Source organism: Coffea arabica, chromosome 11e, assembly GCF_036785885.1.
Source record: "Coffea arabica cultivar ET-39 chromosome 11e, Coffea Arabica ET-39 HiFi, whole genome shotgun sequence".
Classification (NCBI taxonomy): domain Eukaryota; kingdom Viridiplantae; phylum Streptophyta; class Magnoliopsida; order Gentianales; family Rubiaceae; genus Coffea; species Coffea arabica.
This window is the reverse complement of record NC_092331.1, coordinates 13072373-13087454: the sequence shown is the minus strand read 5'-3', so window position 1 is coordinate 13087454 and position 15082 is coordinate 13072373. Positions and strand designations below refer to the sequence as shown.

The 15082-nt window shown below is 35.4% G+C and overlaps 1 protein-coding gene and 1 pseudogene across 2 annotated transcripts; both read right to left on the bottom strand.

Annotated features, from left to right (window-relative positions):
* Positions 1 to 840: 840 nt before the first annotated feature.
* LOC140020988 (replication protein A 70 kDa DNA-binding subunit B-like) lies at positions 841 to 5054 on the bottom strand. Of its 2 annotated transcripts, none has more exons than XM_072071671.1 (11): positions 4791 to 5054; positions 4574 to 4655; positions 3051 to 3218; positions 2707 to 2980; positions 2509 to 2605; positions 2288 to 2412; positions 2097 to 2175; positions 1861 to 1993; positions 1584 to 1744; positions 1332 to 1452; positions 841 to 1227 (listed from the first exon to the last, which is right to left on the bottom strand). In XM_072071671.1, exons 3-11 carry the CDS (start codon positions 3213 to 3215, stop codon positions 1069 to 1071), a joined length of 1314 nt encoding a protein of 437 aa, XP_071927772.1. In that variant the 5' UTR covers positions 3216 to 3218; positions 4574 to 4655; positions 4791 to 5054; the 3' UTR covers positions 841 to 1068. The 2 variants fall into 2 exon arrangements, with proteins under 2 accessions (XP_071927772.1, XP_071927771.1); XM_072071670.1 differs by having other exon boundaries at positions 4602 to 4655; positions 4791 to 5051.
* Positions 5055 to 6659: 1605 nt separating this feature from the next.
* LOC140021662 (small ribosomal subunit protein eS6-like) lies at positions 6660 to 7284 on the bottom strand (annotated as a pseudogene).
* Positions 7285 to 15082: the final 7798 nt, after the last annotated feature.

Here is a 15082-nt window from a genome sequence, read left to right as displayed (position 1 = left end):
AGGATACAGTACCTGTATAAGATGGATATTAAAAACAGGTCCATTCAAATTGTCCTTTTTTTTCATTTTGTTTGACACATAGTTGGTCATTTCTTGCAGGACGTTTCTTGTAGGCCAAACAAACTTCTAAATAGATAAGGGTATTTTGATTTTTTTGGTTTTTTCTCTAAAAATTTCTCACGAGTTCAAGGTGATCAATCTATTTGTATAAAGCTTCTGTAACCAACTATTCTACGAAAAAGAATTGCATTTGAAACTTTTCTCCTTGATTCTTTATCAGGAAACATAGGCCAATTAATTTAGCTCCTTGAACTCAGTTAACTAGCTAATCTGTCATAACTCAAGAGTCTGCACTTTCTAATTGGCTTAGCAGGAAAATATTGATTAGGCTATTGCTGAGAATCTTAGTCATTATATTTGCTTTTTTTTTTCTGAAAACAAACAAATTGCATAGGGATCGAAATCCACAAAGGATACAAAGACACCCAAAAATATACTGCATTTTTTTGATTACACCAATATTTTCAACCACAGAGGAGTTGATTCTTTATAAGGAAACATAGGCCAATCAACCTAGTTCCTTGAACTCAGTTAACCAGCTAATCTGCCATAACTTAACAGGCTGCACTTTCTAATTGGCTTATCAGAAAAATATTGAATAGGCTATTGTTGAGAATCTTAGGCATCATCATTGCTTTTTCTGGAAACAAACAAACTACATAGGGATCGAAATTCACAAAGGATACAAAGATACCCAAAAACATACTGCATTCTTCCTGATTACACCAATCTTTTCAACTACAAAGAAGCCAAATTGTATAATAGGAAAAAACGGAGAAAGAACAAAAGCATGGCCCAAATAACATCTAAGCCATGAGAAACTCAGCATTGATTAAGGTCTAAGAGTGCATAATTCCTGAGCAGTTACAAACCAAACAACAAACTCCACTACAAATCTACCATAAGTCAGCCTAACGGTAATAGCCAAAGAGAGTTTGATACATTATAGAACATGAGCCATACATCCAAAAGCAATCTAGGCAAGTATACAGTAAGATCTAAAGGGAATCAGGTAGTGGTCGCTTCAACTTCATCGATATCATAGGAAGTGACTATTGTATAGCGAGCACCCTTTGTAGCCCTCACAGCGTGGCTCGAATGCTTAACATAGAACAACATTACTCTTCCCTTAAGTGCACTTGCCACACGATCAGTAAGATGAACATTCTGTTGACAAATTGGAAGCAATGTCTCATTACCATAGAGGAAAAAAGCCAAATTAACAACATTAGGGACTAAAACTATATGTACAGCAAGGAAAATAGCAGTACCTCTTGGTCAGCTTGATACAAACGGCAAGAATTGATACCTATCAGCTTCTCGGCCTCATCCCCCATGGCAATTGCATTGACTGAACCGGTGTCATCTTTGATAGTAAGAGTCACACAAGCCCTTACATTACAAACACAAAAGCAACTCAACAAACCAAACAGGCCTCAAAAAACAGCAACACATAATAAAAATCGCAGGAACAAGTTGAATTTTAAAAAAACCTAACAGAGGCTACCACAAGGGCACTATACCTAGGAAAAGTATAAATGTCTCGGCTGCAATAGCGGCACATAATACCCCAACTTGAAGAAAAATCATTAGGAAGATAACAATGCGGACAGGCTTGGTGCCATAGCCTACCCATCCTATATTCAAGAGAAATTGTGCCTTTTATCCAAGCAGTACCTATGTCCTGTGGTGAGTAATATATACAGCAAGGGGAAAAGTTATGGTATACTAAAGGTAGACATGGAAAAATTTACAGAGAAAGACTATATTGTCATCCAAAAAACATAATAGCGAACTTACAAAGCTGGTTGCCTGACCAATGTATGAGATCTGACTTATACGATTAGAAGCAACTGGAGGAAGCAATACATATGGATTAGCATAACTCCTTTCGTGAACCATTTGTTTGAGCTCCAAACTATTAGTCTGAAACCTAATCAGATTATAGCAGTTTGTTAAAGCAAAGTAATAATAATAAAAAGATAAATAGAGAACAACAAATAAGGAAACGGTCAAACAAGCCAAAAGCAACAGACCATGCCCGCAAGTTCCCAGATTCTTGCACAATCGGCGAAACCAATATCACAGATGAAGACTGAGTTGATAATGATAGGTCTGAAAATTGAGAGATCAAGAGGAAAAAGCTCAGCCAAAACCAAACTAAAAAAAAAGAAAAAACCAGCACAGATAAAAGAAGAAAAGCTATCTATAACATAAAGAGCCTTACAGTTATCCGTAAGCACCCTAAGGCGGATACATATCAAAACTGGATTCTGTACAATATTAGCCATTATATCAGAACCTTCTATGGATTCGAACTCATTCCAGAGGGTCAAGATTATAGGCCTAAGCCTTAACACAAAAGGAAAAACAAAGAATACTCATTATTAGCCTGAATACAAATGACACAATCAATACACAGAGGGGGGGAGAAAAAGCAATACGAACTCATAGTTAACAATAACATAGTCGCGTGCAACAGATGGCCCTCCTTCAAAATACACTTCTCTAGCAGGGAAAGCACACAAAAAAATTCCCATGACATCTGCGAATCCTCAAACAAGATAAATTCAGAGAAAAGCAAATGTATAGGCACAAGAAATTCAAGAAAGCGAGTAAAAACAACCCAACAGAAAATAAAGCTACCTATGACATTTTCTGTGTTAGCAATAGCATCACATGAAGCAATAGAGCGCAAACGAAAATAAGATGGGAGCTTTGGAGGGTCAACTACGATCACCTCCTCAATCACAGTTTTAGCAGTCAAAACCCAATAAAAGCGATAAGAACCAACATCCAAAGAACAGTCAGGAATCTCAAGAACACGAGCTCTTGAAATGCGATACTCCCTAAACGGCACAAGAAGATTGGTAACACGATCAATGTTCTCATCAATCGCAAGTGCAGTCACCTTAACGCCCTAAAATAGACAAATCCAAAATCAGCAAAAGAACAAAAGAAAAATAACAAGAAACAACATAAAACTGTACCTGAAAATCGAAAAAAACAAAGATGCGAAACTTCTTTGCTAGTCCACTGTCACAAGTTGTCTTAACGTGTGATGCCTCGACAAGCTGGACTTGAGATGTCCAACAAACCATGCAAGAATTAACCTCAGGCACACGTAACATCCTATCATCATGCTCAGACCACATAGTCTGAAGAAAATAAAATGGCAGCATAAATGTAGGCATTCAAGCAAACCATGAGGCAATAAAAATAGAACTAAAAGGTAAACAGGAGAAAAGGCAATCAAAGTGCAGTGACAGGCTACAACCAGCAGTTAAACGATAGATGACTTTCACGCATTACATCAAGATGTACCACAGCAGATTGGGTCTGCCTATCTTAAATGATGATTTGTTTATATTAATCAGCAAAATTTGGGGATGAGTCTTAAGACAAACAGGCATATTCAGCCATACTAAGCATTCTGCAACTTCAACCAGCAGAGAGTTTAACAGAAGATGGGTTTTTTTTTGTTGTTTGGTTCCAAGTCTTAAGACAAACAGGCATATTCAGCCATATTAAACATTCTCCAACTTCAAATAGCGGGAGTTTAACAGGGGACCAGTTCTACATTATCTGCAAAAATCCAAACAAGAGGGAGAGGAAGTAAAAGAACAAAGAAAAAAGAAAAAAAAGATAATAGGAAAAAATGAAGGGAAAAAAGGAAAATATGTAAGAGCAATGAAGAAAATTAAATGGCATCATAAATGTAGGCATTCGAGGAAACCATGAGGCAATAAAAATAGAACTAAAAGGTAAACAGGGGAAAAGGCAATCAAAGTACAATAACAGGTTACAACCAGCAGTTAAACGAACCACACCAGATTGGGTTTGCCTATCTTAAATGATGATTCGTTTACCATAATCAGCAAAATTTGGGGATGAGTCTTAAGACAAACAGGCATATTCAGCCATACTAAGCATTCTGCAACTTCAAATAGCAGGGAGTTTAACAGCAGATGGTTTTTTTTTTGTTGTTTAATTCCAAGTCTTAAGACAAACAGGCATATTCAGCCATATTAAACATTCTCCAACTTCAAACAGCAGGGAGTTTAACAGGGGATGGGTTTTTCTTTTTTTTCCCCTGTGATAGACCAGTTCTACATTATCTGCAGCTAGTCTTTTATTAATCCATTTTTTTTCCGGATCTAACCTATGCAAAATAATAATGCACGCCATCACTCAACCAACAGCTCTAAAATCAAATAGAAAAAATACACTAACCAAAATAGAAATCCAAACAAGAGGGAGAGGAAGTAAAAGAACAAAGAAAAGAGATAACAGATAAAAGGAAAAAATGAAGGGAAAAAAGGAAAATATGTAAAAGCGAAGAACAAGGCAAAAAAAAACCCAAGCAGTAAACAAAGGTACAACAAGCATAAAAGGGGAAAAAAGGAACTACGTAGAAGCCAAGAACAAGGTAAAATATACCTCAGCAACACAAAAAAAAAATCGTAAAAAACACACAGTCTATGAAGAAACGAGCTACGCAAAAAAGGAGTACCGGTGAAAAATGTAGAAAAACAGAGCACCTTTCAACAACGGGGGACGAATCTCTCAGAAGCAAAATAATAATGTCCTTTACCCTGCAACAGCACTCAAGTTATTAGAAAAAAATAAGACTAAAAATTAGCTTGGTAAAGCCGGGGGAATAGGTAAGCAGACCCAACCACCAATAGAGCTAATGATGAACAGAGGAAAAGGAAGAAAAGGAAGAAAACCTGGGAGAGAAAGCAGCAAGGCGAATAATGCTAGGAGAGTAATAAAAGGCCGAAGAGAATAATGCTGGGAGAATAAGCTCGAACCCATTAATGCTCCGGCTGAAAAGCTGAAAAAAGGCTGAAGAGTAAAAGCAAAAGTAGTACAGTTATTAGATGAGGACGAAGGCTAGCTGGATTAGTGAAATGGGAGCGACCAAGGGCAGACAGGACGAAGGCTAGCTGGATTAGTGAAATGGGAGTGACCAAGTGCAGACAGCCTTTCTGATATACAACAGTGGCGAACGTCATGGAAGAAGACAACAATGCTAAACCACCAGCGAAAAGAGGCGAACAACACCAAACGACGTCGTCAGGAACCACGCACAGCGCACGTGAGAGGACGACGAAAACATCCACGTCAGAAGAGCTCTTCGGCTCTTATTCTACTTATGTTGATAATGTATTAGAATGTATTAGCAGGACCAAACTTTTTTCAAGTCATAATCAAAGAAAAGGAGTATTATCCCATTTTTTGATTGTCACTAAATTTTTTAAATTTGTTTAATTACCTCAAATTGGAACTTGGAAGATGTACTTTGTTATAGTGATTATCTTCCCAATTTTGTGAAGAAGAAGTGTTTAATCTATATCGAATCTTACGAAAATTGATTGATGGTTTATAAAAATAAAAGTCAATGATTCTATAAAATCTCAAGAAATTATTATGTATATGCCTAACTTTGTAATAAAACGCTTTCTCTCAATAGTATTTGCCATGACAATTTATTAAAAGGTAAAATTAAAAGAAAAAACTATTCTTATCACTTTAAAGCAAATCTAAGTTTAAAAGTTTTTTTCAAAAAAAGAACAAAAATAAAAATTTAGAGGCTACATGGAAAATTTTTTTTTCAATAAATCTGTTAACCACTCCTAACTCCTAACTAACAATAACAGAAAAAATAGTTCAACCTTTTCAATCATAGCACGCACTAGCACACCAAGAAACACACACAGCCATATCACATATTTTTTGTAGGGTTAATTACATTTACCTTCCTCGAGGTTTGACCAAATAACAAATCGATCTCTGAGATTTGGACAAATAACAGTCCACCCCTTTGAATAACCAGACATTTAACAATTACCCACTTGCCATTAAGAGACGTTAGTAATTATTTGACAGCAGAAAAAAGAAAACTTGGAATGATGAAATTGCCCAAATTGTATCCAATTGTCATCAAGATTAATAATAGTTCCGAAAATATCCTTTTCATTAAACATATATATAATATTGGGATTATAATTCTTTATCATTCATATCCCAATCACGTTTGACTTGCCTACTTTTATGTGTACAAAAAGAGAGAAGAAAAAGACTTCCCCATTGCCTACCTTTATCTGTACACAAACAGAGAAGAAAAAGACTTCCCCATTTTTCCTTAAGTTTAACGACCAAAAATTTCAAGAGAACAAAAGCAACAAAACTCTGAGAGAATCAAGCTATTTACGTAAAAATCAACTTGCCGCTACATCATCTACACCATGCCTGCAAAATCACCCAAAAACTACACCTTTTTTTTTTTAGAAAATAAAATGTTCCACATTAACAAATTCGAGTTCGTAACTTAGGCTGCAATACACAAGATCTCGTATAGTCTGCGGAAGAAATCAATTACAGAAGCCTTGAAAAAAATTCCGACTTCCCTAGACACACTCGTGGCAACCACAACAAAGCCGCAGAACTAGCTAGCCTCGGTCAATTGGCAAAAAGAAACACTGCCGACAAAAAGAAACAAACCCAAAACTGCTTTGGAAGGATGGGGTTTACAGACAAGTTCTGCAACCTACCTTTCTCCATTCACTAAGGAATGTATGCTCTATTGTAAATTACTAGGACAATGCACCAATGAAACCAAGCATTCCCTCGGGTTCCGACAAAAGCAGCTTCAGCCTGGTAGCAAGAAGCTTTTGATACTCAGCTGCTTCAGACTTAGCCTTTGCAATCTTCTTCTACTCATGAGCAATTCTTGCTCTCTTTCTCTGGAGTGTCAATGGGGTAACCAACCCCTGAATCTTGGGAGCTTTGCTAACCTTTTTACCAGCCTTTGTTGTGAAAGTCCTCCAGTATATTTCCTGACATCATCTTCTTTTGACAGATTGAAGAACTTTCTGATTTTCGAAGCCCTCTTTGGACCTCTCATCCTTGGCTTCTCAATATAGTGAGTCCAGGTAGGTCATTTTCACCCTTCTTGACAATGACCAAGTTCAGGACAGAGAGGTCGGGGCTAACAAACATACCCCTTGAACTCATCGCCAAGGGCATCGCCACTGACTTCTTGTGAGATCCTCTTGTCCCAAAATATGCGAAGTTTTTGGTCATCGTCAATTTCAAGCTTTTTCTGGCATCCTGTGGTGGGATTCACGATGTTGAACTTCATGGTTGAAGCAAACGAGTGGAGGCTGCCGTAGAGAAGAAATGCTCTGTCTTCTTTCTCTCTCTAAAAATGCTCTGTGCCTCACTTGAACATAGTACCATGCTTGGGCCTCCAATAGCTTTCCGACCCTACAGCCTTTGTTGTGAAAAATTTCTCCAGCCACAATATGTTTGATCTGTAGACAACGCACTGCAGTTTTTGAGTTTTATCTTGGTGATTTAAGGATTAAGCAACCAGAGAAAGATAAAATTTCATGGAAAGAGAGTTCAAGAACAGTAAGAGTGTAGTACGATAATCTGATGATGGAATTGTGAGGGTTGAAGTGATAAAGTCGCTATTTGTATTGTTTCCCGCCTAAAGGCTAAAATGATAAATACATATTTCTATTTTTATGTCTTTAAAATTTGATGGAAATCAATAAGGGTTATTCAGACTTTTGGCTATTTCCGTTCCATATAACTGACAAACTTAACGTGGGAGAGTTATTTGTTATTTATCCAAATTTCAGGAATCGATTTGTTATTTGGTCAAATCTTAAGGGAGGTAAATGTAATTAACCCTTTTTTTCCGTAAGAACCAAACTTTGCAGCCTTCTTAATACCTGGCAGAAAACCCACGAAAAACGCATAATTGAATCTCAGTGTCTAACTCCTTTTCACTTTTCTTTGGTCACAATTCCCTTAATTGACAAAGGAGATCAACTTTAGTAACGAAAAAGTCTGAGTTTCTCAGTCATCGGAAAAAGACAAAGGAGGCAAAGTTTTTGTTTTTCTTCCCACAAAACTTTTTAGCCATGGCTTTGTCTCCAAAATTGTCTACTGTTCAGCCTGATCTAAGGCCCCTAAATATCTCTTTCCTTCATATCTTTGCCGCCTTCGTAATGGGTTTCATCGCGATTTGCAAGCAGGATTTGGAGTACAAATACATTTGGATTAAGCCTAGTTCAATTTTTGTTGGCTTGGACGGAAAAATCAGTAGGAGTAGTAGAACTAGCAACTGCAGTAGTCAGAAGCCAAGGATGGTGGAGCTATTGGGAACTCATCGAGTGGAACAGATAGATGCATAAATTTATGTGCTTTATGGGGATTTAAACTGGGTTTAGATCCACCGGATGCCGCCTCGCATCGGCCAGACTTGGTTTTCCATTGATCATTAGATAATCGTTGGTATACTTTGTTACTATTCAACTGAAGTTTTTTTTATTTATTTTATTTTAGACGCACACACATACATCAATGTGTGGAAATTTTGGTATTTATGGTATTTTGTATGCTAGTTGTGTACACTAGTAGCTTTTTGTGCTCATTTGAATTGTTGTGAAAGTTGACTTTTTCTTTTACTTTACTTTGGTTCCAGTATGTAATCTCTTTATTGGATTGAGGGGAAAGGGTTCTTCTTTCTTTGAATAGTTTCTTTTTTGGCTGTGAAGAGCATAATAGATTTTTGGTAATTAATGTAAATGGTACCTGGGGGGATTTGAAATTGACTAAAAATTTCTATCTGTTGAGTAATTGAACCATCAGGTATTCATTGAATTCAGGTTGTATGACAAGATAAGTAGTCTTAATAGGGAATGGAGGAAATAGGCTTTTGGATGCCATCAATATTTTTCTCCACCCTTTGGAATTGTAACAGATCATAAAATTTGCTTAGCTTATTGGCATTTCTACTGAGAAGTTGGGAACATTGGTTAGTACCACGAAATTGGATTAAGTGCATAGACTTTTGCTACTTATTTGTTGCACTAGCAAAGACACATTAAGGATAGCTGACATGCTGTATTTGAAAGAATTTAGAAAGTGCACTTTGGAGGTAGATAAGAGAGGATTGAGTGATCATTAAAAGCAACAATAAGTAAGTTTTCCCAGATTGAGAGTAGAAATTATAATCTTCATAGTGACATTTTGGACAATTAGATTCGTCTTTGTTTTTGCTTCTTCCTTTTGACCAATTAGGTTCTTTTCTTTGGTTAAAATATTTGTTGGCCCTTTTTTTTAATTAGCTCTTAATAAAAGATGCTTGCTAGACTCCAATATGCATTGCCCTATAGAAGCTCCCAACTGGTACAACATATAAAGTTGGATATGGTCGGGCACACACTGAATTTTTTATCGCACAAAAAGAAGATAGGAGCAAAAAGAGGAAAGGAAAACATTTGGCCCTTGACATTGATTTCATCACTTAGTGGTATCACAAAGATAGAAGTCATTAACGTCAGAATCCTATCTCTAAGATAAAGAACCATAATGAGTTTGCCAGAAGTGTGAATACAGTATATACAAGCTTTTGTTTCCTAAAAGCTAAAAAGGCAACTTGATAACTCTCTTTATTCACTGAATTACACATCTGTACAACTAATTAAAGAATTTTTAACTTCTAGGGCCATAGTCTATCTCTCTCTCCTTCTCTGCGGCACCGCTTTCTTTCTTTTCCTACAAAGTTTTCATCTAATTGAAGATCATCAAACTGATAGAAAATCCAACTTAATTGTAGATCTGGGATTTCCACTAGTTTTCATAGCAAGAATTTATTGAAACGGTAAAGGTTCAAAGTAAGTTATCAATGTTAGACTCTTAAGAAAGTTAAAATCATCATGATTGAATTTCAGTGTTCGTTGTTGTTCACAAAATCTTTATTTAGAATGTTGAAAGTCATCTGAGTTCTTTTCAAAAAGGGAATAGAGGAGAGTCGTTTGGATTTTCTTTCTTAAATTGCAAAGATATAATTTTTGTAGATTGCTGCCCCTACCCTCCCCTTTCTCTCTCTGATAGTGTATTTACAAGTATATATATGTCTATCAATTTTTCACAATATTTCTGCTTCTAAAACAATTAAATTAGCTTAATTTGTTGTTGGTGCTTTGGTTAGGTAAGTTCAATTTTGGTAGTTCAGTTCTCTTTAATGTTAAACTTTTAGTTTACTAGCTCACTCTCTCTCTCTCTCTCTCTCTCTCTGTGTGTGTTACACACAGACACACACACCCACAAAAGCAGACACATGCTTTATGAGCTTGTGTGTGCATACAGGCAACCACACACCATTGCAAGCACTCTAATGTACATATGTAGTAAAAGCCTTTCTTTGTTTTACTTCGGTCTCCATTCTGGATGATTTGGTTTCTTTCTGTTTTGAAGTGCTTCTTGATTTTATTTAAGATATGCAATAGGCAAATTGTGCTTCTTCTCCTCTCTTTTTCTCCCCTCTGCAGTGGAAATTGTTTGGTTATCAGATGGCAACATCCCAGTAAGGAAACATGATACTGGGAAGTTTTAGTGAAAGCTCCCATAGTTGGGAGAATAATAGAGTTCATAAAAGTCTGGAAGGATTAATAGCTTTTTTCTTAAGCAGCTCATTTCCACAAAGTATGTCTTATGCTTCTTTCCTATTGCAGCACAAATAACGAATGTGTTCAAACTTGAACTGTGGTTCATGAAAACAACTCATTCTAGCATTAATGAGTCAAGACTAAAGAGTATCTTGTTAGCAGCATAGAGGATTTTACTGGAAAACAAGGAGGTTCTAAAGATTTTACTTTATTGATGGAGAATAATATTGATATGGATGGGAAAAGCTGCGATTCATTTTTAGAAGTACCAAAAAATTTTCATGACAAGAACCATGAGCAAAGTGGATTAGGAAAATTGTTGACATGTGAGTTCAAGGATGACGATCTTTTGGTTTCTGCAATTTTGAAATGCAAAAGATTTATGTCTACCTGCAAAAGGTCAATCCATAGATCAGAACGTCCAAGTAAGAGAAAGAACTAAATGGGTAGTTGCAATTTGCCTCTTCAGAGTCCTGGAAGAGGTGGTGGACAAAGAACAGTGTTGTCCTGGTTACTTCGTTTAGGATGCATTTCCCTTGGTGATGTGATCCAGTTTCATGTTCGTAAGACTAATATTGTGGTAAAAGAAGGTGTTATAACTTTGGGTGGAATATTTTGCAAGTGCTGCAATAAGGTGGTTTCACTCTTTGAGTTTAAGAGACATGTTGGTTTCAAGGTTAACCGTGCTTGCTTAAATCTTTTCATGGAATCGGGGAAGCCATTTGCTTTGTGTCAGCTCGAGGCTTGGTCAGCTGAATACAAGGCCAAGAAAGGTGCTTGTGTCACAGATCAAAATGAAGAGGTAGATGATGGAGATGATTATTGTGGATGCTGTAGTAAAATGATGGTGACTTAATCGTCGACGATTGTCCATCTGCATTTCATCGTGAATGCTTGTATATTAAGGTTTGTGTTTTTCAATTTCTTATCTCGAATCAAGTTTGATCTCTTTCTTTGTCCTCTAGTTTAATTTCTGATCTTCTTTTAATATATTGTTTTTGCAATTCCAAAATTGCTCTAATATTCTCAACCATACCATATTGATGGTTAGCTTGGAACACCTCATGTATGGTATTCTACATTTATGTTTCTTATCCTATGGCTTTATTATTTGAACCTTTTGTCATGTATACTTGAAGTTACTTTTTGTTCTATAAGGCTAGTAGGTGTTTATTGATTTACATGCATGAGTAGACAAATATTCACTTCTTCACTTGACATAGTGAAGTAATTACACGTGTAAAACAAATGATTCAAGTAATACCAATGAAAGCATGCATGTCATTCTAGCTAGTAGTTTTGTTATCACAACTTCTTCTTTTCAGAAAAATTAAGTAATGCAATTATCTTTTGGCCGCTCTTCCTTTCAAAATTACTGGAAAAAAATATTAAGGTGCAACATGTCAGATTTGAAGCTTTTTCCTTTCTTAGTATCTACTAAAATGGCTTTCAAACATTAGAATGGAAACAAATTCCATTAACATTATTACAAAAACTGGCCCTCATTGAATAAATGTACATGCGGATATTTCATTGAATAAATGTCCAAATCTATCTCAACCTAGTTTTATTTTAGAGATAAAATGTGGTTTTTTTTTTTTTGGCCCAAGCCCAGTTTTCATTCCAAACATGGTAAACACGAGATTTTCACTAAAGAGGTGCTTTTGAAGCTTGAAATTAATTAGTTATCATATGACTTTTGTGGCTGGAAGGGTCATGTAAAATGCTTTCTTAGCCTTGTTCTTTATCTTAGCTAATTCGCTAGTTCATGTAGCATGTATATAACCAATTTCCCTTTGCCCCCCCTCCCCCTGGTGCCAAAAACAAAAAAAAAAAACTGAAAACCTCTGTTAAATAAAAAGAAGCAATAGAAAAATGCATTGACAGTTGAAAAGTATTATTCTGAATGTGTGACCAGGCCTATATAGGTTTGAATTACATAAGATGGATCAGCATAATAATTTCTGAATTCCTAATAGTTATTGTGAGCCAATAAGAAGGTTGAAGAAAGCTAAAAATCACTTGGGCATCTCATCTACGTTGCATAGGTCATTCCTTTCTTATAGTCTTCTCGTGAACTTTTTGCAAAACAAAATATATATGTGAAATAGTAGTTTTGGAGAAAACATTGAACTAAGAAGATTCAATCTTATGGAGTTCTACAGTTATTACCCATCTTTTGTTAAGAAAGTGCTCTGAGTCTAGGCATTTCAAGAGATTTGTACTTATTATGGTTTATTTATATTTGAAAAGTATGAGTTTTGCATTTAAAACAATTGTCAACTAAATCTTAACACGAGAAAGAAACTTGTTCATTGTTGATCTCGAATGAGCTTTTATGAGAAATTGGTAAGTCTATTAAGAAATTAGTTGTTAATGCCGTTTGCATCTCAAGCAATTGAATTCTGTTAGAAGTCCTTTAAGCTATGTTGTGGAAGACTGTCACAATAAAGGCCATGGTCACAGGATAAAGCAAAAAAAAAAAAAAGCCTCTTATTCCTTTTTCAACTAGAGAAGCCCATAAAATTGGATCTTTACTAATTGAAAAGTTAAAGCCTCCTAGATTCAGCCCTATGATGTTGAAAGGTAGCAGGGATTAATCTTGCATGCAGTCAAACAAACAAAAAGTTATAGTTTCTGATGCTTATGTGACATTGAAGGGTAGATGGGATTGATCCTGCATGGGTTTAAAGAAGCAAGCAGCCAACTGAACAGATCAGCATAATAATTTCTTGGGCCGTTTGGGAATAAATCCCATGATTTTGGAATGAAGTTATGGAATAAATCCCATGATTCATGTTTGGTTCACTACTATCGGAATTGAAATTTTGAAATGATGTCTAAAAATTTAGCATTCCTCCATTCCTTAGTAAGTTGGTGGGTTTTGTCCAAAACCCAAGTCTGATTCCCAAATCTTATAATTATATAATATTAGAATAATTAATATTTATATATATTATATAATTATATATTTATAATTACATTTATATTATACTATATACATATATATAATATATTATAATTATAATATTTTATTATAATATTAGTATATTATATAAATATATATTATAATTATTTAGTTAAATATAATTATATTTAATTCAGAATATCTGTGCTAAAGTAAATCTACTTTTGCTTGTCTAACATTTCTGAGAAATGATGAGGGATGGTGATGTGCTACTTTTATTAATCTAGATTCTTCTATTTTTATATATGCTAAACACTGATTTGATATGTCTAGATCTTCTAAATTTTTATCAAAATAATAATATGTATCTGATTGTTTAAGAGTTGCTAATGCTATTCTATATGAATTTTCTTGAGTAGTTGTGAATTGGAAAGGTGGTTCAAAATTCATACAGAGTTTATATGCAGAAATTATAAACTATATGAGTACTTGGTTCAAAAATTATATGAGTACTCGGTACTTGATAGAGGTTACAGAAATTATACCTTGCCTGCTTTTATTCCAAAGTTTCCTTCTGATGCTATGAGAGTTGGAGTCCTGTTTTTGGAGGTTTGCCTCACCAGATCTTCCCCTTACGCCTTGCAATACTCTTGATCGAACGGCTAGGATGGGTACTACACCGTCTTTTAGACTTTTAAAACTCCAAAATAGGATCTCTCTATCAAAGTTTTCGGTTATTTGGATTAAAGCTATGGTAGGCTGTACTAATTTCTATTCTATGTTTTCCTTTCCTCTCAATAAGATGATTTGAAAGATTAAGCTTGCAAAAAGTGTTTAGAGCTGAATATATGGAATCCTTTGTAATTTACAAGTTATGAAAGCATCGTACCCAACAATGGTTTGAAACTGGTGCTTTTATAGGCTCGTTGTTCAGATTTGAAATCCGAACTTGTGTTTCCTAATTATTTTTGTGGATTTCAACTTAGTTGGAATCCGGTGTCTAGTCTATGAGGCCCACAATGGCCAAAATTTTCAAAAAAACTATGTCAAAAAGCTATGAGGCCGACAATGGCTAAAATTTTCAAAAAGCTATGTCAAAAAGCTAGTGCTTTCAACTGTAAGGTATGTACAATAATGTGTCCGGGTCCTATTATCCTTCCATCATATTCTCGATGTTGTGGAGTTCTTCTGGTCCCATGTTTTGCCAATAATGATCATTGTCTTCTTGTTCTTCTTCAACTTCTTTAGGCTAAGCTCCCCTTTCTCCCATATAATCATTTAAGTAATGCTGGAATAGTTCTGGATAGGTTGTTTGGACTGTGAAGTCTTTTTCCAGATTGTATCGGTAGGGAGTGTAGATCTTTTGAATTTTGTTTTCTGCTGCCAATCTGAAGTATGACCATCCGGATTTAAAATGTCTATAGGCTAAATGCATAGCCTTTGAATTCCGAAGTTGTTCCTCAAGTGTTAGGGGGCATTCTGCTAATATTATTCTTGCTGATGATGGTGGAGTTGGATAAACATTGCTAACTTGAATCTTTATTCTATGAATTGTTGGTTCTAAATCAATGAGTCCAATCCATTCTGCTGGTGCTGATTTAATTTTTACTTGAACTCATTGTCCATAATTTAGCATTTGTCTACA

Bases quoted from the DNA above. Each gene is read 5' to 3' on its own strand.
- LOC140020988 (XM_072071671.1), bottom strand. From the start codon at position 3,215: ATGTGGTCTGAGCATGATGATAGGATGTTACGTGTGCCTGAGGTTAAT. The intron at 2,981-3,050 runs GTACAGTTTTAT...TGTCTATTTTAG, and splicing joins TTGTTTTTTTCGATTTTCAG to GGCGTTAAGGTGACTGCACT. The intron at 1,745-1,860 runs GTAAGTTCGCTA...TACTCACCACAG, and splicing joins TTGGTCAGGCAACCAGCTTT to GACATAGGTACTGCTTGGAT.